Source organism: Podarcis tiliguerta (assembly GCF_965153285.1).
Source record: "Podarcis tiliguerta genome assembly, chromosome: 13".
NCBI classification, from domain to species: Eukaryota; Metazoa; Chordata; class Lepidosauria; order Squamata; family Lacertidae; genus Podarcis; species Podarcis tiliguerta.
The window spans coordinates 19,919,718-19,944,199 of NC_139546.1; the positions used below are offsets into that span (position 1 = coordinate 19,919,718).

General features: G+C 47.4%; 1 protein-coding gene across 1 annotated transcript; it reads right to left on the reverse strand.

The window, feature by feature from the left end:
* Positions 1–214: 214 nt before the first annotated feature.
* NXPH3 (neurexophilin 3) lies at positions 215–23,795 on the reverse strand. The gene is made up of 2 exons (XM_083408446.1): positions 23,175–23,795; positions 215–3,123 (listed from the first exon to the last, which is right to left on the reverse strand). Exons 1-2 carry the CDS (start codon positions 23,229–23,231, stop codon positions 2,380–2,382), a joined length of 801 nt encoding a protein of 266 aa, XP_083264572.1. The 5' UTR covers positions 23,232–23,795; the 3' UTR covers positions 215–2,379.
* Positions 23,796–24,482: the final 687 nt, after the last annotated feature.

Sequence of the window (24,482 nt, forward strand, 5' to 3'; positions counted from 1 at the left end):
TTAAATTTTGTTTCCCCTGCTTCTAGATATTGTTTAAAGGTAAAGGACCCTTGGACGGTTAAGTTGGACCTAAATTCGAACTGCCAACCTTCTGATCAGCAAGCCCAAGAGGCTCAGTGGTTTAGAGCACCCCTCTTTCCCCCGATGTGGGTGGCGCTGTGGTCTTAAACCACTGAGCCTCTTCGAATCCCCGCAACGGGGTGAGCTACCGTTGATCCGTCCCAGCTCCTGCCAACCTAGCAGTTCAAAAGCACGCCAGTGCAAGTAGATAAATAGGTACCACTGTGGCAGGAAGATAAACGGCGTTTCTGTGCGCTCTGGTTTCCATCAGGGTGTTATGTTGTGCCAGAAGCGATTTAGTCTTGCTGGCCACATGACCCGGAAAGCTGTCTGTGGACAAATGCCGTCTCCCTTGGCCTGAAAGCGAGATGAGCGCTGCAACACCATAGTTGCCTTTAACTGGACTTAACCGTCCAGGGGTCCTTTACCTTTTACCTTAGATGGTGTTTGCTGTGGTCTGTGCAACATCACCCAGCAGCAATGGAGGAGGGTGGCAAAATCTTGAAAAGGCATACTCTCTGGTAGGCATAAGAGAGGAGGAAGAATATGCCTTCGTTTAAGTGGAAATTGCCAACTTGCCAGCACACCATGAGGATGCAGAATCAGGAGCTGGCTTCCTCCTTGCTTTCTTCTCATCACCACGGAAATTAGATTTGGGGTTTCCGGGCCCCCGGGGGTGATAGATCTGAGTTAGAGCGCTGTGATCCCTGCCCCACCTCTCAATGCCTCAGTCCCACTTGGCTTTATGCAAATGCCGACCATTTGTTTTAAGTTCCGCGTACTAAACGAACTGAGATTTCTTCTAAATGGAGTGACAGAGCTACTAATTTATTTGGGTCGCATTTGTTTCCTGCGCTGCTCCTTGCCCCCAAGCCCTTGGTTGCTTGATGGATATTCTATAGAAGCAGATAAATTATATTCAGAGGCCTCTGCTAGAAAACTTTACCCGTCAAGGTGGCTAGGACTTGGCCATAACAAGGTCAGAGGGGTGGGGCTGGGGGGCTTAGGGACAATTAAATGGGGGAAAGAAGGGGAAGCCAGGCTCTCCCATCTATATACCAGGGAACTGAATGGCCAGTGCATGATTCAGCAAGGGCCCTTTTGGAACCCGAAATGTTCTAGTAATTCAATCCACTTTTCCTATTTCCAATCCAGTGGGTGGAGGCACATGAAGCCCGGAGTGATGTCTTTTGGGAGCCATTATGGTCAGCAGACTAAGTGATCTGACCCATCCTTTATTCCAGGGGTGATGAACCTCTGACCATGGGCCAATTGTGGCTCACCGGGAATCCCAATTTGGCCTGCAAGTCCATTCTCCTTGAAACCATGCCCATCCAACCTACATCTGACATCTTATGTGATTTCAGGTGTAGGGTGGATGTATCTTTGAAGGAGCTTAAAGTGAGCTCCTAAGTGTCCCCTTTGCTGGAGCTGGGCGCCCTCCCACTGCCCAGTATCATGGGACAGGAGCCAGCTTCACCTGCTGAAGGGCAGCCTGAAGGGGGAGAAGGCAGAGTGACTCCATCGGCAGCTGACCAGCCTTCCAGGACACAGGAGAAGGCGCTGATGAGAACCAGCTGGCTTCAGCCTTCTTCAGCAGAGCTTCCAGCAGCAGTCAGGTGCCGGAAACAACACTTGTAGTTCCTGGCCCTGCCTTGTTGCTCATCTTGACCCTTGATCTTCGGGTTTCCTGACCCCTGGACCGTCTGACCACGTGGATTGCTGCTCTCCCAACCCTAGGACTGGACCTGACTTTGGATGCTGACTCTGCCTCCAGGCAAATTCCCTCTAAGAGACTCTTCTGGTTGGCTTGTCTCCCACTCCCCTAAGCTCTGCACATTGTTGGTCAGCAACAAGACCACGACACCCACCGGCTGAGGAACGGAGAGGCCGTGCCTTGCTCTGGGAGCAGGGAGCAGTTTCCTCCTGCGCAAGCCCCATTTGAGGCTCACACAGCAGAATCCCTTACTGGGAGGAAATGTCCCACTTGTTAAACAGCAGGGACGGGGGCAGGAGCACAACTTGGGTTTCCCACTTGGAGCACTTGCATGTTTTGGGCTAGCCCTGAATGCATGAAAGCTGGCGGACAGGTGAGCGGGTGGGAAAGGTTTTTCCAGGATGGTATGCTTGCTTGGGTACTCTCAAATTCCCCCCCAACCCCCCTGCCTTTCAGCAGATGCTGGGGGCTTTGCCACTGTGTCTGGTGCTGCAGAGGTCCTCCTCCCTGCTTGCAGCCCCACCCCCTTCCTTCCTTGCCCAACCCCAAATCAAAGCTGTACTTGGGATACAGGACGCTTCTGAGATGGGAAAGGTACATGGTCACCCGGAGGGGTAATAAGGAACATTGTTGTGGTAGTTGTAGTCGGGACACACTTTCTGCACGAGCCTGTAGTCTATGCTGTAGAAGGTGATATAGATACAGATGACCTTGAAGGGCTTGGAGCAAACCCAGGAGACCTGGCTCTGCGTGTGGTTCAGGAAGCAGGTTTTGGAAGGGTCATAAGTGCACAGGGTGGTCTTCTTGGCTTTGTCCACTTTCTCGTACTCCACCCGGCAGTTGAAGATCTTGGATTCTTTGGCCTCGATGAAGATCTGCTGTTCGAGGTCAAACTCCACAGCTTTGTTGGGGGGCACCAGGCTGACGGAGATGTTCCCCTGCCCGGTGGAGTTGTGCCGGAAGAAGACGTTGACCGTGCCGTTCCCGTGGTCGACCACTTTCCCTGTGATCAAGAGGTTCAGCTTTACCGTCTTAATGTTGGAGTAGAAATCACCCCAGCCAAATATTTTCTTGAGCCGTCCAGGGTTGCCGACGGAGTCCCTCCGGCCGCGGGGCTGCACGCCCTGGCTGTGCTTGGACAAGCTCTCTAAGACGTCCCAAAACTCTTGGGCGTTGTTGGAGGCCAACTCCAGGAGACTGGTGTTCTGGAAGTGAGATTGGGCTGCAGAAGGTTTCAAGGAGAGCTGGCCTTTTTTCTTTTGTACCCGGGATCTTGGTTGCTCTTTGGGCGACTTCCCACTTTCCTCCTCCTCTTCCTCTGTTGCCTCGTCTTGGCCACAAATCACCTGCGTGGAACAAGATGAGATCATGATGTCCTAAAGCACTGCCTTTTCTTACGGTTGTTGTTGTTTGACTTACCCCCTCCCCTGCCTTCCTTTATGGCAGCGGTTCTCAACCTTCCTAATGTCGCGACCCTTTAATGCAGTTCCTCATGTTGTGGTGACCCCCAACCATAAAATTATTTTCGTTGCTACCATATTTTTCACTCTATAAGACACACTTTTTCCCTCCTAAAAAGTAAGGGGAAATGTGTGTGCGTCTTATGGAGCGAATGCAGGCTGCGCAGCGCTCCCTTTTGCTCTTCTAGCTTCTGGGATAGCCCCTCAGTCCGTTCCCCCAACTCCCGGAAAAGCCCCCAAGAGGATCTTGCTCCCTTTAAATAATATTTTTTTTCTTGCATCCCCCCTCTAAAAACTAGGTGCGTCTTATGGAGTGAAAAATACAGTACTTCATAGTTGTAATTTTGCTACTGCTATGAATCGTAATGTAAATATCTGCTATGCAGGATGTATTTTCATTGTTACAAATTGAACATAATTAAAGCATAGAGATTACTCACAAAAACAATATGTAATGTATGTATATATATATTTTTCGTGGTGCGGGTGCCGTTTCCCACCCCACTGACATTTCTCCCCCCTCTCCTTCACCGTTTACCTTTTAAAGGGGATTTACCATGACAAGCCAGGCTTGATTGCTTAACTCAAATGATTCTCAAGAATCCGTCCACTAGCTTCCTGCAATGTACAAGGGAATGTGCTCTGCTACAAGTTCACTAGCATGAGAGAGGAAGGATAATATTTAATCAATATATCCTCTCCTCCTATCCACAACATTCCCACAGTTGCAAAACACTAGTAGCTTGCCTGAGTACAAAGAGGCCTGCGTTCTCATTTGAAGTGACAATTTTCTGTCCACCAGAACACCCAGAAGGCCAAAATTAATTTCTCCAAATCAGCTCTAAGTAAATTCACTCCCCTTGTTTCTCTCTCTCCATTGGCTAGAATGACCCTCAGAATACTTGTGCACTCTCTTGCACATGCTCATGCTTTCATATGCACGCCCACATCTGTCCGATCACAAGCATGCACCCAAAATATCCAACACACACTCTTTTCTGCTCCTCCTTCCTCCCATTGTCCTAACCAACATCCTTTTGCTCCCCCAAATCCCCATCCACCCTGTTTTCTGCTCTCCTCCCATGACTCTAGCTTCACCTTTTCCCTCTCTGCCATGTTGCTTTCACATCCACCTTGCACCACCCACCCCATTCCTGCCCCTCCATGCTCCAGAATTCCTACCTTCCCTCTTCCAATCCACAAACATGCAGCTACAACCAGCCTTCTCTCTCTGCCCTCCAGCCGCTTGGAAGGTCTGCTGCTGTCCAGTCCGAATGGAAGTGGACATGTGCAACAGAGACCTTTGAGCAGCCCAAGGAGACTGCCGCACATGGCATTTTCCTTGGTGAATGCAGATAATGGGTTATCTAGATCGGGCACCCCCAACCTTCAGCCCTCCAGATGTTTTGGACTTCAATTCCCATCATCCCTGACCACTGGTCCTGTTAGCTAGGGATCATGGGAGTTGTAGGACAAAACATCTGGAGGGCCACAGGTTGGGGATGCCTGATCTAGAGGATTTGCCTCATTGAACTGCAGTAGGCTTTTGCTTTCCAGCTGTATATGGAAACTTTCTTGAATGGTCTTTTTACACATGTAGAACGATGTTGAGCAACTGACAGTGAAAGTTTGGGCTGTATCTTGTGAGAGATTCATGTATATTAATGAATCGGCAAGTTTAAACTCCTAAGTTCAGGAATACTGAATATATATATATATATATATATATATATGCTTTCGTAGATTTTCACGGGTACAGGAATGCAGGTTTTGGTGTCCTCGGGTGTCTTCCCGTGTAAAAGTTGGGGTGTCTAGGCGACGTTTCGACGAGGTCTCACTCGTCATCTTCAGGCTGGTGCTTTCGGCTTCTTGTTACTGGAACAGAGCAGGATCTCAGTGTTTGAGTTCCTATAAATACTGTTGAGGAGGTGTGGTGTATAGCCTCCAATGTTCTGGGCAGAGAGGAGGTTCCCAGGCTAGTGTGCCTTTTCTTCTTTTGTTCCTTAATTACTTGAGGGATATCTTGAGTGATTTCTTGAGTGATTTCCTGAATCCCACTTAGGTGGGTCATTAGGTGTGGATTAGTTGCTAAAGCTTTCGTGTCTTGAACTCTTGAACTTTGTGAAGAGTTTTTCTGAGAAGATGGCTGTACTGCACTTGGTTGTGCTCTGGCTTGGCTTCGTGTATAGGGGCGAGCTGTGGTTTTGTGGCCTGTGCCAGCCAGATCTGTGTAGGGATTGCAGGGGGGTGCAGCATCCATATATATACCACTATATATATAGTGGTACCTCTGGTTATGTACTTAATTCGTTCTGGAGGTCCATTCTTAACCTGAAACTGTTCTTAACCTGAGGTAGCACTTTAGCTAATTGGGCCTCCTGCTGCTGCTGCTGTGCGATTTCTGTTCTTAACCTGAAGCAAAGTTCTTAACCCAAGGTACTATTTCTGGGTTAGCAGAGTCTATAACCTGAAGCGTATGTAACCTGAAGTGTATGTAACCCAAGGTAAAGGTAAAGGGACCCCTGACCATTATGTCCAGTCGTGACCGACTCTGGGGTTGTGGCGCTCATCTCGCTTTACTGGCCGAGGGAGCCGGCGTACAGCTTCCGGGTCATGGCGAACCAGAGCAGCACACGGAAACGCCATTTACCTTCCCGCCGGAGCGGTACCTATTTATCTACTTGCACTTTGACATGCCCTCGAACTGCTAGGTTGGCAGAAGCAGGGACCGAGCAATGGGAGCTCACCCCGTCACGGGGATCCAAACCGCCGACCTTCTGATCGGCAAGTCCTAGGCTCTGTGGTTTAACCCACAGCACCACCCGCATCCCAACCCGAGGTACCACTGTATATATATAGGCAGACAGGTCCCTGCCTCAAGAAACTTACAAAAGGGAGAGCTTAAGGACATGGAAGAACAATAAGCAAGTGAGTCGAACCTACCTACCTAGACTTCACTTTGGATGGGAGATGGAAGACTGCTAAAAGTTGCACAGAATGCATTTGGAAAGAGACATTAGGATAAACTATGGTTTATTGTGTTGGGAATAAGCCTAGCCTTGCTAAAACAGAGTTGTTCCGCCTGGCCTTTGGCTTGGAGCCAATTTGATTCCCTCCCTCCCTCCCTCCCTTTCTTTTTTTTTTTTTTCTTCTCCTCCTGCGATGAGGCTACATTTTAATATTTTAATGTTCCATCATTTTAATGTTGTACTTTACTTTTGTTTTTAAGTTGTAATCATTCGTCTTGTTTTTATTATTGCTTGTAAGCCGCTCTGAGCCCTGCCTTGGCTGGGGAGGGCGGGGTATAAATAAAAAATTATTATTATTATTATTATTATTATTATTATTATTATTATTATTATAAAAGCTTGTATGCTCTTCCCTTCCCCCTCCCCCCCACCCGACACCACATCCAATTAACCACAGTTTTAGCCTAACCCACCTCACAGAGTTGTTGTGGAGATTAATTGTGGCTGAGAGGCGGTGACCGACCCAAAGTCACCTGGTGAACTTCATGGCTGAGTGGGGGGCTTGAACCCTGGTGTTTTTCAGGGTGAAACAACTGTGGCCTCTTTTCAAGCAATAATAATAATAATAATAATAATAATAATAATAATAATAATGGTCCCCCACCCATCTGACTGGGTTGCCCCAGCCACTCTGGGTGACACTTTGCTGGTACTCAGCAAGACACTTGGAAGATGCTTAGTGAAACAATAAGCAGCAACCTCCCTTTAAAAAAATAAAATAAAATAAATAAAGCTTGCATCCTCCTCTCTATGGATATGTCTCTCTGCTTTTATCTTTTAAAGCTGCTCCTTTGGCTTTGACGTATCACTGCAGTTGGGCACAGCCCACCCTCCACGTTGTAAAGGGAAAGGAAGCATTCCCTCTGACGGCGGATCGCGACTTTTGTTTATTGAATTGTCACAGTTAAGAGAAACGGCCTCTTTCCTCAGACAGGCGCACCACTGAGCTTTTGCCACAGGCGCGCTAACATTTATTCAATTAATCAGTAAAAGGCCAGGCAGTTAATTGATTGAAAGACCTCTAATAGCTTGACGGCTCCAGTGAATGGTTTGAAAGCTGAGAAGCGACAGAAATAATGGGTCGCGCCGCGTGTCATAAACCACTGCTGGTGGCCACAGTCATGCCATACATTTAAAACAGTGCCACCGTCATGGCTTACGCCAAAGAATTCTGGGAGCTGTGGTTTGTTAAGGGGGCCGAGAGTTGTTCGGACCCCCCCTTCCCCTCACAGAAATAACAATTCGCAGAGTGGCTTAGCAATCAACATTTTCCCCACAGGGAATTCTGTGAACTGTAGTTCTGTGAGGGGAACAGGGGGTCTCCTAACAGCTCTGAGCACCCTTAACAACATACAAATCTCATAAAACTTTGGGAGAAGTTGCGACTCTTTAAAGTGCTTATCGTAGCGCTTTAAATGTGGCTCTGCTTTGCTGATTCATATTCCTTTTTGTACTTGAAGTAGGTGTCTCATTAGGCTAGAGACTCCAGCCTCAGCAATTGGGGGTTCCTGGTTCAACTCCCAGAGTTTGTTGCTGTTTTAGGTCATTTTACTCCCAGTGCCCAGATATCTTTGGGACGAGCCATGACTGTTTAAAGTGGCATGATACTGCTTTAAATGTACAATGTGAATGTTGCTCATGGAATAATAATAATAATAATAATAATAATAATAATAATTTATTATTTATACCCCGCCCATCTGGCTGAGTTTCCCCAGCCACTCTGGGAGGCTCCCAATCGAGTGTTAAAAACAATACAGCATTAAATATTAAAAACTTCCCTAAACAGGGCTGCCTTCAGATGTCTTTTAAAAATAGGATAGCTGCTTATAATAAAATAAAATAATAATAATAATTTATTTGTACCCCACCCACTCTGGGCAGCTTCCAACAAAGACAGAAAATACACTTATTTCCTTGACATCTGGCGGGAGGGCGTTCCACAGGGCGGGCGCCACTACCAAGAAGGCCCTCTGTCTGGTTCCCTGTAACCTCACTTCTCGCAATGAGGGAACCGCCAGAAGGCCCTCGGTGCTGGATCTCAGTGTCTGGGCTGAATGATGGGAGTGGAATGGCAATCACCATCATCTTTGGAGTTCAGGAGTGTGTTTTCTGAAGAGCAAACTGGAGGGCAAGAGGACACACACACTAGATAATGGTGCCATTGAAATCCTTTCAAATTTACTTTGGGAATGGCCATGGGAACTCATTAAAGCCAGAGTGGTTCCTTGCTTGCATAATGCATTATATCCAACAACATTCTACCCAAAGCAGAGCTGTTGAAATCTGTGGCCGTAAAGCTCATCAGCAAAATGGCTCTACTTTGACTAGAACTAACATTGGATACAACCCACTGAACTTCATGAAGACTAGCTTAGGTCAATTCATCTCAATGGGCCTACACTGAATAGAACCCAATGGATGTGGGGCCACAGCCTCCCCAAGACATTTTGCTGCCCAAGCAGCTGGATTTGCCTTCTTATGTCAGGCCCTGGTCTCTTGTGGCAGAGCGTTCCACCATGCATGTGATTGTGAATCCTCTTCTGAACAGGGCTCAATATGAGCAGCCTCAGGGTGTGTTCAGGGTCAGCCTCTCATCCCTAAAACTTGTAAAGAGATTAGTGTACTTTGGACATGTTCGATATCACTTATCAGCCAAAACATGCACACCCTAAAATGATGTACAAGCCCCAGGTATCTTCAAGGTCCTCTACCTCCATTGCTGTACATTGGTACCCACAGGTTACAGACACTTCAGTTTATAGACGCTTCAGGTTACAGACTCCGCTAACCCATAGATAGTACCTCAGGTTAAGAACTTTGCTTCAGGATGAGAACAGAAATTGCATGACGGCAGGAGGCTCCATTAGCTAAAGTGGTATTTCTGGTTAAGAACAGTTTCAGGTTAAGAACGGTCCTCTGGAACGAATAAAGTTCTTAACCCGAGGTACCACTGTATAATCCTGGTGGGAAATCGTTCTGTCTATGATTCTGTTTCCATATGACCTTTTTAATTATTTTATTACTAGAATCAGCCAGTTCATGATCAATACTAGGGCTAAGGGAAACGTTCAGTTTTGTTTGTGTTTTAATGAGAAACTGCCTAATTCACACACTTCAACCAATATGTGAACCGAAACAGCAATCCTTTCACAAATTCACACTTCTCCGAATTTTGCAGTGCTGTTCTCCAGCCAAGCAATGTGTACATAATGCATACAGTTAAAGAAAAAAAGTGTACATAGAAGTGCATATATTCACGAAAACAATTTCCAAAAATGTATTATATTAAATTGCTTGCAAAAAAATATCGGGGGGGGGGGGATGCAGTAGTATGCTTATAAATTATCATTAGGATTCTACCAAACAAATTGTTGCAGAAATATGAACTGTGTTTAAGAACAATGAGAAACTGAAAGAAACCAAAATGGATCGATCCATTCCCATACTGAACTAAACAGAATGAAATCACGGGATCTTTAGAAACCTGGAAGTTCAGTTCCATATGCGCTGAGAAATAAGAGCGTGTTTAGCTCCTTCTGGGATTTTACAAACTGCACCTGAGTGTAGAGAGTATTTAACTTAGTCATTGCACTGTATTTGCTTTATCTGTTGAGCTGGAAAAGGCTTTGCAGTCTCTGGTGTTTTGCCCTTGCAGCAGGCTTGGCAGGAAGAACCTCTTAGTCTTAGTGTCTATTCCCCCACCAGGTTTAGTTTCAAGGACATACCCTCCCACCCCCCAAGAGCTGGTGTAGTGGCTAGGAGATTGAGCTGGGAATCTGGAAGCTCCTGGTTTGAATCTTGCCTTTTGTACGAACTCACCAGGGTTGCCTTCTGCAATCTCCCCTCTTTCCCTCCCAGTCTCAGTCCTACCGTCTGCAACTGGAGGGAGGGGAAAGGATAATAGTGTCTCGCCTTATAGCAGAGACATACCTCACCATTCCTGACTGCGGACCACATTTATTGGGCAAAGGGAAGACCTAATACCATCTGGAGGGCTACAGATTCTCCACCCCAACCACCCTCCTAGCATGGATGCTGTAAGATTACAATTTGAATACAGTTGTACCTTGGAAGTCAAACAGAATCCGTTCCGCAAGTCCGTTCGACTTCCAAAACATTCGAAAACCAAAGCGGGGCTTCTGATTGCCTGCAGGAAGCTCCTGCAACCAATTGGAAGCTGCAGAAGCCCAGCCGGACGTTCGGCTTCCAAAAATAGTTTGCAAACCGGAATGGTCACTTCCAGGTTTGCGGCATTCGGGAGCCAAAACGTTCGAGAACTAAGCTGTTCGAAAACCAAGGTAGGACTGTACCAGAAACTGCTATACAGTGCTAAGTAATAAGTATTATTATTATTTCTTATTTATACCCCGCCCATCTGGCTGGGCTTCCCCAGCCACTCTGGGCGGCTTCCAACAAAATATTAAAATACAGTAATGCATCAAACATTAAAAGCTTCCCTAAACATTCCATCCCTTTCTCCAGGGCTGTAAATAAACCACGCATGTAAATCACATTCAAAGCACCCCCTTAAAAAAAAATAAAAAATCCCAGGAACTGTAGTTTCCCCCCCACAGAACTACAATTCCCAGCACCTTCCACAAATTGTAGTTTCCAGGATACTCCTGGGGAAGATGGGCTATAAATGTGTTATGTGCAAGAAGCCTAAATTAATGAATCAAGCTCTGTAGATTGTTTGTTTGTTTAGTCGTTTAGTTGTGTCTGACTCTTCGTGACCCCATGGACCAGACCATGCCAGGCACTCCTGTCTTCCACTGCCTCCCGCAGTTTGGTCAAACTCATGCTGGCAGCTTCGAGAACACTGTCCAACCATCTCGTCCTCTGTTGTCCCCTTCTCCTTGTGCCCTCAATCTTTCCCAACATCAGGGTCTTTTCCAGGGAGTCTTCTCTTCTCATGAGGTGGCCAAAGTAGTGGAGCCTCAGCTTCAGGATCTGTCCTTCCAGTGAACACTCAGGGCTGATTTCCTTAAGAATGGAGATCTTTGATCTTCTTGCAGTCCATGGGACTCTCAATAGTCTCCTCCAGCACCAGAATTCAAAAGCATCTATTCTTCGGCGATCAGCCTCCTTTATGGTCCAGCTCTCACTTCCATACATCACTACTGGGAAAACCATAGCTTTAACTATACGGACCTTGGTCGGTAAGGTGATGTCTCTGCTTTTTAAGATGCTGTCTAGGTTTGTCATTGCGTGCCCAGGTTCAACCTCTGGTATCTCAAGGTAAGGTTGGGAAACACTTTTTGTCACATTCCCTTGGAGAGTAGTGATAGTACTGAACTAGTTGGATCAGTCGTCCAGCTAGCTCAGTATAGCTTCCTGGGTCTTTACAAGATCCTCCCAAGGGTGGGAAACATAATTTCGGACCCTCAATGTTCAGCTGAAGTCACTCACCCATGCTAGCTATCGTTAAACCACCAGTCCCAAAAATTAGAATGTTAACTAAGGCCAATAACAAATGTACTTTTTATTTGTTTTATTTTTATTTATTACCCCATCTTTCCTCCAAGTAGCTTGAGCTGGTATACATTTTTCTCTTCCCTACATTTTATTCCCACCAGGGCCAAATTTAGGTTTGATGAGGCCCTAAGCTGCTGAAGGTAATGGAGCCCTTTATATGTCTGGCTGTCCTTTATCAACAACAAATTGTCAGTTTTTTTGTGTTGTCTTCAGTTTTTGTCCTGCTTTATCACTACCCAAAGGAGTCTCAAAGCGGCTAACATTCTCCTTTCCCTTCCTCCCCCACAACAAACACTCTGTGAGGTGAGTGAGGCTGAGAGACTTCAAAGAAATGTGACTGGCCCAAGGTCACCTAGCAGCTGCATGTGGAGGAGCGGAGACACGAACCCAGTTCCCCAGATTATGAGTCTATCGCTTCTTAACCATTACACCACACTGGCTCTCATACCCTTGCTGCAGCCTAAGCGTGTAACTTCTGTGCCTCAATCATATACTGTAGTCAGAACAGAGCCTTCCTGTGTACGAGTCGTACACAGTATGCAATTTCTCCCGATTGGTGGCTGCAGTGTCTCCACATGTTGCTTCTGTGCGCAGCTGTTTGCACGACAAGGGCTGCACCGTTAGGAAGCTTACTGCTATTTACTGGTAAGTCTCAAGGACAAGCCAGTGCCCTTGGTAAGGGACCAAATTTCATCACCATCATCATCTAAACCAGTAAAAGATGACCAGTTTAGAAAGAGGATGAAAGAAAAGGATCAATACTCATCAAGAGGGTTCTGACACTTCCCAGTTGGCTTTTCAAAGTCTTTTTAACATCGATGTTTAAAACAGAGATGGCATACCCTTCCCATTTGACATTTACTGTACTGTATACATCTGAAGACATTTGCCTGCCTGGAATGGAACTCAAAGAGGACACACGCACACACACACACACACACACACACACACACACACACACACACTAACGCCAACACTTTAAAAAGGCTCATTGCACCGATTCAGATTCCTCTTCTATATCTCCACCCCCTCTGGTGAAAATGTCTTCGATTTTCTGCCTGGTGGGACCACCTGCCTGGTTTTCTTTTAACAGAGTAAAATATATATATAGGGAAAAGAAAACGTAAAAGATTGCAAATATTCAAATAGTCTCATCTGAGAGGTTTTGTTCCAAAACTGATATATTATAAAGTTATGTGAAATGTGCCCCATGGCCAGCTGCCCCCTAACATCTCCCAACTAGTATATATTTTATCTTAATGCCATACAGTGGTACCTCGGGTTAAGACCTTAATTCGTTCTGGAGGCCCATTCTTAACCTGAAACTGTTCTTACCCTGAAGCACCACTTTAGCTAATGGGGCCTCCCGCCCCGCGATTTCTGTTCTCACCCTGAAGCAAAGTTCTTAACCCGAGGTACTATTTCTGGGTTAGCGGAGTCTGTAACCCGAGGTACCACTGTACTAGGATGCTGCCTTGTACCCAGTTACACTAGTCCATCCAGCCCTATACTGTCTGTCCTGACTGGGGTTGGCAGCAGCTCTGTAGGGACCCAGGAAGAAGTTCGTTTCCCATGACCTTTTCATTTTAATTGGAGACTCGGCAGATTGAACCTGAGACCTTCAGATAAAGAAGGTGCTCTGCTACTGAACTGTGCTTCCTCTCCATCCATCCATCCATCCATCCATCCATCCATCCATCCATCCATCCACCTTTGCTGCAAGGATCTCAAGTTGCCATGCATGGTTTTCCTCCTAATAAGACCTGTACCAACAGTTGGCACTTCCAGGAGACTGGGAAAGAGACCTGCCATCATCGCTCTCCCTGACATTAGTCTTTTGGTGCTGTGTCAGCCACCTCTGGGAGGCTGTAATACATGGGTAGGCAAACTAAGGCCCAGGTGCCGGATCCGGCCCAATCGCCTTCTCAATCTGGCTCGTGGATGGGCCAGGAATCAGCGTGTTTTTACATGAGTAGAATGTGTCCTTTTATTTCAAATGCATCTCTGGGTTATTTGTGGGGCATAGGAATTCATTCATTTCCCCCCCCCCCAAAATATAGTCTGGCCCCCCCACAAGGTCTGAGGCAGTGGCGTAGCGTGGGGGGTGCAGGGGGGGCCGGCCACACCGGGCACAACATCTGGGGGGGGGGGCGCTTGCACTCGCAGCTCTCTGCCCCTACCTGGCTCACTCACTCTCTCTCACTGCAGTGCTGGCTGTGCGAATCCGATCCGAGCCGCCGGGTCGCCGCCCACTGTGGAGGGGAGGGTGCCAGGCGTGTGGTGTGGTGTGGTGTGGTGCGGAGAGAGAGCGAGGGACTATCTGGGGGAGGGACAGTGCAGCGGGGGGCGCAAATTACTTGCCTTGCCCCGGGTGCTGACAACCCACGCTACGCCACTGGTCTGAGGGACAGTGGACCGGCCCCCTGCTGAAAAAGCTTGCTGACCCCTGCTGTTATATGTCATCTAACATCCCCTCCTCGAATTGCATTTACGCCAGGCTCCTTGGAGTGCAGGAAGACCAGGATCAGAAACTTTATTGTCTGCGAACTTTATTATATTGGTTTTATTTTTCCCCCTAATATTGACTTTATTCTGCATTTGCTGAATTGTTGGTTTTTGCTACTTTGAATTGGCTGACCTGTTTTGTATTTTTTTTTTTTGTATATTTGTATTTCCTTTGCTCTCTAGATGTTTTGAACGCATGGGTGCAGCTCGTTGTGGAAAAGCGGCATGCAGGGAAAATCAATCAATCAATCAATCAATCAGAACATAAAAAAGAGGCCAGATGGATCAGGCCAGTGGCCCATCTACTCCAGCATCCTGTTCTCACAGTGGCCACCAGGGGTGCCAACTTGAATAACAGATTGGAGGTGGGGCAAGTATAAGCCCCGCCCTGTAGAATCAATCGCAAGACACAGCACGGAGGGACCTCAGCTCTAGGAGTTGGCTCCGATGGTTGCTCCCCCAGACAGCTGCGATAAGCCCACCAGCCCATTTTAACCCTGTGAGGTGTCTTACCCAGCTGAGAGATAAGGAGTGGCTCAAGGTCACCCAGTGAGCTACACAGCAGAGTTGGAAACTGCTCTCCCAGGCCCTAGTCCAACACTCTGACCAGTCCCCCACACTGGTTTTCTCCGTCCAAGCTATGCACATTTATTTCCCGTATTAATTGCTCACAGCAAAAGGCTCTCTAAGCGACTCACAAACAACAGTTGAGGGCATGGTTGCCACCTGTTCTGTATCGTACAGGATTGTCCCATATTTCAGTGTAAAATGCTACGTCCTGTATTGATACAGTTTAGTCCTGTATTTCAGGTCTTTTCTCTTTCTCTCTCTGCCAAGTTGGGGGTGCTCTCCCAATTCATGTGTTTGAAAGGGTGTGTGAAAGGTCATGTATTTGAGCTCTGGGTAGCCGAGCACAGGCAGATTTACGAATTTAAGTGTGCGTCCGTGTGTGTGTTTGACAACTTCTAGAGGGGCCATCCTGTCAGGCTGCAGTAAATTGTAATAAAGGTAAAGGTAAACAGTATTGCCGTGCGCTCTGGTTTCCGTCACAGTGCCCTGTTGCGCCAGAAGCGGTTTAGTCATACTGGCTACATTAAGGTTGCCAGATTTTTTTCAATGAATCTGGGGACACTTTTCAACTTCAATGGATTTTGGATGGGGACTGATTTGTAAATCCGGGGACTGTTCCCCGGAAACTGAGACATCTGGTAACCTTAGGCTACATGACCCAGAAAGCTGTCTGTGGACAAACGCCGGCTCCCTCAGCCTGAAAGGAAAGTGAGCACCACAACCCCATAGTTGCCTTTGCTTGTGCATAACCGTCCAGGGGTCCTTTACCTGTCTAAAGATTGTAATGGATTGCTTTGGTCACTTCAGCACCAGAAAGGGTAAAATAAATCGCCTCCAAACCAACCCACCTTGTCCTGCATTTTGCCAGAACAAAGATGGCAAAGCGTGTTTTCCTTCATGGAGAGCACGTGTTGTGGTGGGGGCCGCCAGGACACTCCAATGTTGGGGGCGGGCTAATTGATCGTTGGCCACTGTTGCGATTGGGGCTTCCTTTGTTGTTGGGAAGAAGTTAATGTTGCCATTTGTTGATTGACAGCCAGAAATGCTAAAACTCCTTGCACGAGACTAGGGCTTCCTCTTTTCGTCCATGCATCAGATTGCCCCTCCCCCTCCCTAGAATTAGGGTTGCTCGGTTTGACCTTGCTATGCCTCTCATTGGGTCGTCTGCTTTTGGGGCAGGGGCCCAGTAGGAATTTTGTCCATTTGGCTGGGGCCATTTGGTTTTTGCCTATTGCGTAGCAAATCGTCACAACTTGTAAGGTTGCGGTTAGGGATTGGTTTATGGTTTGGTTGGTTGAGGGGAAGTGGTTGAGTGCCTGCCCTTGGTAGGTTGAGTGCCTGCCCCTCTAATGCTGCTGCTGCAAGGGATTCCGTTAAAGGAATTGGGGGCTAACTATTGCTTGTCCACTCTGTCAAGGGGGCTCGGGCCATAGCAATGAGCTCCTGGTTGCATTTGGGGTGAGGGCAGCTTCCCTGCTCCATCGCTACCCCCAAGTGTATTCCCCTATTCTGACTTTTGCATCGTGCGTAATGTCAGTCTGTCCCCCATGGTGGGGGCAGATAGTCACAACCAATGCCTAAGCAACCACTCACATTTTTGTATTTTAATAAAGCTGTGGCCAAAATTATGCCAAAAACCTTAAACAAAAATTCTGTGTGACGTGTGAGTTATTGGAGTGACCCTGGGGACTTCGACAAGCAACCCTAATAGCATCACATAGAAACAAAACGACATTGCAATACAACCATCGCAATCACCCATAATAAACAGACGCAGCAAAACTTCTGACAGCAGAAAGCAGCTTCTCATTAGGTCACAATCCACCCAATGCCTGCTTGCCCCAACATTGGTATTGTGGGACCTTTGGTATGCCCTTCCATAAAGTTTAGTCCCCCCGCCCTCCACCCGGGTTGGGGAAGGACAGTGTGGGGGTTGGGGAAAAGCTGGCCCAGGATATTTGCAAGGTGATGTGTGCAGAAGCCTGTCGCACTGTCGTCAGGATGACTAAACGGTAGGAATGCTGTATTACTCATTCTCTCCATCTGAGCTTTGTTTTCCAATTCATTTATTTGCGGGTACGGCACAGGGCTATGCATGTCTAACCCAGGAGGTAGACCCATTGAATTCAATGGAAATTACTCCCAGGTAATTGTGTATAGGAAGAGGGGTATTTTAACAGTCTCATGCCCAAGTGAGGAGATGAAATGCTTCTCACTCTGGCACTTTTAATTGCTGCTGCAATTTAATTGCTGCTGCTTAGTTTAAAGAATTAGCTGGACTGGGAAGCTGATGGACTGGGATATGAAATGTTTAAAGGTAACTGTAAGAGGTATATATCTTAATTTAATTTAATTGATTTATTTCTGTCACTGACCAGAATGCAAACGTATGTATCAAATTTTGGAAAATGCATTAAAAAAATTAACTTCATGGGGGGGGGGAGGAACCCAACCTTTTTCTTTTTCTTAAAAAAAGCTCTGCTCAGTGTGGCCCTCCAGAAGTTGTTGGGACTACATCATCCTTTACTATTTGCCATGTTGGCTGGGGCTGATGGAAATCCAATGCCCTCAGTTTCCACAGCTGGGAAATGGGAACTATAGCTGCCAACCACATGGGGGGTCGGTTTATTTTCATGAAATAGTCCCCCCCCAAAGAATCAATACTGCTTAACAATTATACAAAATACTATAGAATGATCAAGACCTCCCTCCCTCCATGCTTCTTTGTGTTCTGTTTGTTTACTTTAGATGAACCAGAATACGGAATCGTAAGCGCCAGATTAAATGATAACAACTAACAGCCTTCTGGAATTAGATCACCTTTCAGGTAAGCAGATTTCAACTAAACATTGGGCAGACATGCACCATAAATTCGAAGGATGTTTGATGCACATTTAAAGCACATTACTTCCCCAAAGAACCCTGGGAACTGTAGTTTGCGAAGGTTCCTGGGAATTTGAAGCCCTGTAAGGGGGGAAACTACAGTTCCCAGGATTCTTTGCATGGCATGGAGTGTCAGGCTTCCTAGTTGTAAGAGTTGTTTGATGGTGGAGCAGGAGGTGTCGGGTTCTTCTTCACTGAGAATATTTAAGCAGAGGCTAGGCGGTCATCCTATCAGGGATCCTGTGTGGTAGATCCAACACTGATCAGGGTGGGTTGGCCTCGGTCACCTCCAAGATCCCTCCCAACTGATTCTAAATTCTAGAAGTAGGCAAAGATGGGAAAATTCCAGGGCAAAGGACTCTCCTCTCCTATAAATATCCTCCATTATGTGGTAACTCACTGCACCCGTATGAGGGCACCAAACATAGGGCCTTGCCCTGAGATCTGGGAAGGTAAGAAGGCTCTACAGTGGTACCTCGGGTTAAGAACTTAATTCGTTCTGGAGGTCCGTTCTTAACCTGAAGCACCACTTTAGCTAATGGGGCCTCCTGTTGCTGTCACACCGTCGGAGGACGATTTCTGTTCTCATCCTGAGGTAAAGTTCTTAATCTGAGGTCCTATTTCTGGGTTAGCGGAGTCTGTAACCTGAAGCGTATGTAACCCGAGGTACCACTGTATATAAACCAGGAGCTGGAGCTCTTATTACATGGGTATTTCTGAATCAGCGAAGGGGGCATTCAGAAAGCCTTGGGGTCCAGTGCCTACTATCTCCAGGCAAGGCTGCATGCCCTCCAACTTCCCTGAAAATGTCAGGACCGTCACGAAAACCCTGCTTCTCACTTTTCCACGCAGAGCCCCAAATTCCCAAATGGACTTCCCTTCAGTCCAACATTTCAACGTGTTACTGGAAGTTCAGATCCGTGCATCCTTCCAACACGTCTCTTAGATCTATGCCTCCTGCTCCCCACCCCCATCCTGCCACACTCAATATGGCGTCACTTCCTGTTTTTATGAAAAAACAAGATCCGGGTCACTCCAATGCCCCGAAAAAAGTTTCCCGCTGTTTCCCCACTACTACAGGCAGCGGGCCTTCTCGACAGTGGCGCCTGCCCTGTGGAACGCCCTCCCACCAGATGTCGAAGAGAACAACAACTACCAGACTTTTAGAAGACATCTGAAGGCAGCCCTGTTTAGGGAAGCTTTTAATGTTTGATGCATTACTGTATTTTAATACAGTGGTGCCTCGCAAGATGAAAAGAATCCGTTCCGCGAGTCTCTTCGTCTTGCGTTTTTTTCCGTCTTGCGAAGCAAGTCCATTAGCGGCTTAGCGGATTAGTGCTATTAGTGGCTTAGCGGGCTTAGTGGATCAGCTGATAAGCGGCTTAGCGGATCAGCTGTTAAGCGGCTTAGCGGCTTGGGAAAAAGGGGGGGGGAGGAACCCCCCCCGCAGGAACTCACAAGACATTTTCGTCTTGCGAAGCAAGCCCATAGGAAATTCGTTTTGTGAAGCACCTCCAAAACGGAAAACCCTTTCGTCTAGCGGGTTTTCTGTCTTGCGAGGCATTCGTCTTGGGGGCACCACTGTATTTTGTGGGAAGCCTCCCAGAGTGGCTGTGGAAGCCCAGGGAGATGGGCAGGGTATAAATAATAAATTATTATTATTATTATTATTATTATTATTATTATTATTACTCAGTTGGTCAGTCTCCCATCAAGAAAGTGGTGAGTGGGCAGGGCCTGTCTGCAAGGCCGTCGCCATGACTGTGAGGGGCACCAAGGGATTGCTGATCACTTCACTCCGGCTTCCTTCATTCAGCTGCTGCAACTGCATCCCTGCCCCAGCCTCAGAGGGGAAAGATGCAAGGGAGTGGGCACACTGATGTAGAACATGTCCCTATTTTCCATGATTTTGCCTATTAATTTTTATTAATTTCCCAATTTTTAAACAGATTAACATGAAATCAATTCAAATTTAACACATATTTTAAAATGGGCTTTCCACACCCCCCCTTTCAAGATGCTTCTTTCCCCTCCCTCCTTTGCTGCTCGCAATAAAGTACATTTCCTTAATTTCTTATACTTTCCTATCCAATCTCTCTTTCCATTGACTGCGCATGTTCAATTCCTGCTTGGACTTTTATTTAACCATTTCCCAATTGATCAAATATAGTGGTACCTCTGGTTATGTACTTAATTCGTTCCGGAGGTCCGTTCTTAACCTGAAACCGTTCTTAACCTGAGGTACCACTTTAGCTAATGGGGCCTCCCACAGCCGCCATGCGATTTCTATTCTCATCCTGAGGTAAAGTTCTTAACCCAAGGTACGACTTCGGGGTTAGTGGAGTCTGTAACCCGAAGTGTTTTTAACCCGAGGTACCACTGTAGAGTTAATCTCTCTTTATCAACTAATACAGTTTATTCATCATGCCGTATATATCCCAGTGGCCCTCCCCAATATGGCTGGACTACAACTCCCATCAGCCCCAAGCACCATGGCCAATGATCGAGAGTGATGGGAGTTGTAGCCTAAGAATTTTGGACCACCACAATTCCTCCCCAAGGGAAAGGAAACACATCACTCCTTGAGCTAGTCAGAACAGATGATACTGGACTGAATGCACCAGAAGACAAGGCAGCGTTGTATGTTTATTGTAGGGATGGGGAAGCCTATAGGCCCTTTGGCTGTTGCTGGACTACAACTCCCAACATCCTTGGCCATTGGCTATGCTTGCTGGGGCTGATGGGAGTTGTAGCTCAGCTGGAGGACCAAAGCATTCCAACCTCTGCTTTGCCATAATAGGCAACCTACCCCGGTGCCTGCCGACTCTGAGTTCTGTAATTAACGCAAACAAACACAACTGCCTTTTTAAGTAGGGAGGAGAGGACCGCAGAACCATCCTAATTTGATTTCTTGACATGCACGCAGATTTTTAAGTGCCCCATTGACTGGCATAGGGAGTAACCATTATTTTTTTTAAGAGAGGAAGGAAAATACATTATGAGGGGTGGGGTAGCTGGATGGGGAAGAAGCCAGGCAAGAAGCAGCCGCAGCGACAAAGCCACCCGGTTCATCCCAGCTGCCAGCCCCCATGCCCACAGTATTTGGGGGAAGATGTGTCTGCGCCAATTCGGCAGGGACTAAGGGGCCTCTGTTGCCAAAGGAAACTCTGGGCTTGTTTCCCTGTGGACATGAAACGTGTGGGGTTTCTCCCCTCTGTGCAGAGAACAACAAAATGACTAGTGGGGGAGCTGGTAGGAGCTTTGAGTACCCCAACGGGCAGTGGGAAGAGTTCCTAGTACAGTGGTACCTCAGGTTACATACGCTTCAGGTTACAGACTCCGCTAAACCAGAAATAGTGCTTCAGGTTAAGAACTTTGCTTCAGGATGAGAACAGAAATCGTGCTCCGGGGGCACAGCAGCAGCAGGAGGCCCCATTAGCTAAAGTGGTACCTCAGGTTAAGAACAGTTTCAGGTTAAGAACGGACCTCCGGAACGAATTAAGTACTTAACCCGAGGTACCACTGTATCTTCTCCAGGAGATGAGGTCTGCTACCTGTGGCCACCCACAATTCCAGTGAGATAACTTCTGTTTTTCAATGGGCTCAGAGATTAAATGGAGGGTGTGTCTGTGTCGGCACCTTTGCCGCTCCCCGCTGGAAATCAATTGTTATTCACCCTTCTATGCCAACCCACCCTGCCAGGTTCTTAAATATAAATGCTGCATGCAAAATCTCAGAATCCGTGTTTGTTTTTTCCTCCGGGGGATGATAACAATGATCTAAGAAGTCACCTTCTGGGCATCCAAGCAGAGGTCTTCTCTTAGACCCTTCCTGCCAACCAAAGGGTGAGCAGTGCCTCTTGAATACACAGCTCCAGAGCCCCGGGCAAAGGATTAAACAACAACAACAACAACAACAACAACAACCAGAACCTTGCAGACATGCATTGGGATAGCGTGACCGGGGAAAAAAGCCTCTTCTCTGCTTGATAGGGAAACAAAGCTTCTTAAGCCTGCTGCAGCATTTTTAAAAACCCGTGCCGTTTTCAAGGCCTGATTTGCTAATTAGTTTTTGTAAGTTTTGGCAACCGTTTTAAACAGGGGTCAGTGGGGAACCTGCCCATCTTGCAGGGGGTGGGGTGGGGGGCAGAAATGATCATTTGCTACCAGCCCAGAGTCGATTAGGTTCGGCACAGACTCTGGACCTGTATTCAGATCTTTCCATCGCCAGGAAAGCTCACTTGGGTGACCTCAACCATCTCTTATTATTTTCTCTTCAGCTGCCTCCCTTTGTGTCCCCATTGGATTTGGGAGGAATCTTCACTCCCCTGAGTTCTGCCTTCCTCGCCCCATAAGGGATTGCCATAAGTAGAGCTAGTTTGTTTGGTGGCCTTCCAGTTTCCTTCGGGGAAACTTGCAGGATGGATTTTGTTTGTACTTAGGATCTGATAGCTTGCCACCGCAAGCACATCTCTCCCCAGGACCAGGTTGCCTGCGAATGAATATATGATACAGCCTTCTCCCCCCTGTCTTGTGTGGTTTCCTTACTTGCAGCCTGGCTCGCCTATTTGAGCCAGCTAGAATTGCTTATTTTTTTGGGTGGTGCAACCTGTTTGCCTCTTCAAGGTGTATTTGTGTTTGTTCCAGGGGTAGCCAAATTGTCCTCTCTCTCTCTCTCTCTCTCTCTCTCTTTTTCTCTCTTTCTGTCTCTCCTCCCTGTAGTGCATTTAACTACATCCTGACATAAAGCCACAAAGCTATTATTGAGCAGAATCCGATCCCAGAATGAGATAAAAAGTGATCAGATAGCTTTATAGGACCGTTCAAGCATTCTGAATGACTAGGTACGCTCAAATGGAGGAGTTAGGATTTATTTCTCATCTTTAAAAATCTGCGCTGTTTGTGTTTTATTGTGGTATATTTTTTACTGCATTCCTTGTCATTTTTTTTTATAACTCATTTTGAACTTTTATTGCACGTTGCCCAGAGAACTCTCCTCCGGGGTGGTTAACCGATTTAAACCAACAAGCAATGAGAGATTCAAACAGACAAGCAATTAAAGAAGAGATTTGGCAGGTGACGCTTTTCTTAACCAGGCACCTGTTTACAACCCTAGATCAGGACCTTAAGGAAAATGGCAACCTTAATTGATAGGCAGATGGATGGGTAGTCCTGCCTTATGGGGCTGGACTAGATGTCCTTTGGATCCCCCCCTCCCAAATCTCCTGTGCCCCGACCCTGCCTGGCAAAGTTGATGCGAGGACAATTGTTAAGCCCAGGCAAAGCCCGGTGCATGCTAAGAAGTGCTACGCGGAAGCAGCAGACCGCAAAACTGCTGGAACATACTAATTTCAAGCAGCGCTTTGCACAAGCCGCCCCTTTGCTCTCAGGCACCGCCAAGGGCATGCCACTATCCTTATTCTCTCCCCCCCCCCCCGCAACCTCACCTTTCCCTTGTCCGTTGCTCACTCACCAGCAGATAGATGCTCCCTTGGATGAGGAATATGAAACAGCACCGTGTCAGCTGCATTTTCTTTTCAGCCTCTCCTCCTCCTTTCTCCTCCTCTTATCGATATCTGGCTAAATCTGTTGTGCTTCCTTGCTGTTGCTGCTGTTGCTGCTGTTTAAAATCTGGCCTCTGGCTTCCTAGGATCTCCCCTTTCCAGGTTCCATCTGGCCGCCTCTTTTCAGCCAGGCATGGATGGGCAAAACAGCGGAAAAAAGGAAGCAGGAACAGCCCCACTATCTCAACCTCTGCAGTTGGAGAGCTCCATGGGGCTGCCTCCTGTCTGCTCCCTGCTTTGCCGGAGACTCTGGCAAAACTCACTCCAGTCCCTCGCTCTTTTCTTTCTCCCTCTCTCCCTCTCTCCACTAGCTCCCTCCCACTGACAGGTGCCACCACTGGAGCCGACGAGCCCTGCCTTAACCCCTTGCCTGCCTGCCTGGCAAACTTAGAAACTCAGCGCACAGCTCCAAAGTTGGCAACAGCGTCCGAGAGAAGACTGCTCTCTGCCTCTGCCTTGCCCAGTTTAGGCCAGCATCCTGGGAAGAACGGCTGCAGGTAGGTCGGGAGCGAGGAGGGTGCCGATGTCCCCAGGGTCTTGTGGCCGGAGCTTGCTTTTAGGATGTGAAAGCTGGGGGGGGGGGTGTTGGGAGTCGTGTTGTTCCAAGGTGATGCTTGGCAAGGAGGAAAGAGAAGTTCCTAATCTGAGTCAGGGAGGACTCCCAGAAGCTGTTTTCAAGGGCAAGGCTGTGTCCTTGGTCTGGGAAGGTTCAAAGCAGCTGACCTGAAAACAGAGACGTTATGTGTACCTTTGTCTCCGTGAAAACCTTTCGATTAAAAACAACGATAAAAGAAGGAAAGAGGGGAACCTTTTGAAAATGTGCAAAGCTGCTCTGGGTGTAGGTTAAAGACAAGAGCCCTTGGGGCAGACGGTATGACTCACAAGCAGGCTTCAGATCTGCCACATCCAGTCTTTTATTTTTAAAATGATGTATCCCGGTTGCATCCTGCCCATCTTGAATCCCAGGGAGACTTTATGCAGCGCCTGGGATCTGGGAGGGAAAATCTGAGCACTGCTTTCTGCCTCCCACTTCTGAACAGAGGGTCCCAATCCATCTCCCAGGTTAGCTCTTGCACAGCTCCCAGTCATTTCAATGGAGCTTGCGCAGGAGAACTTCCTGCTGGGCTGTGGCCATATGTGATGTGCTTCCAGTATTAATTGCTCCCCCAGATTGATTGATCTGGTATTGATTGAGCTCCTGTCTTCCTCCCGCTCAA

Coding starts and splice junctions, on each gene's coding strand:
- NXPH3 (XM_083408446.1), bottom strand. CDS start 23,231: ATGCAGCTGACACGGTGCTGTTTCATATTCCTCATCCAAGGGAGCATC. Junction 3,124..23,174: donor AAGGGAGCATCTATCTGCTG/GTGAGTGAGCAA, acceptor TGTTCCACGCAG/GTGATTTGTGGCCAAGACGA.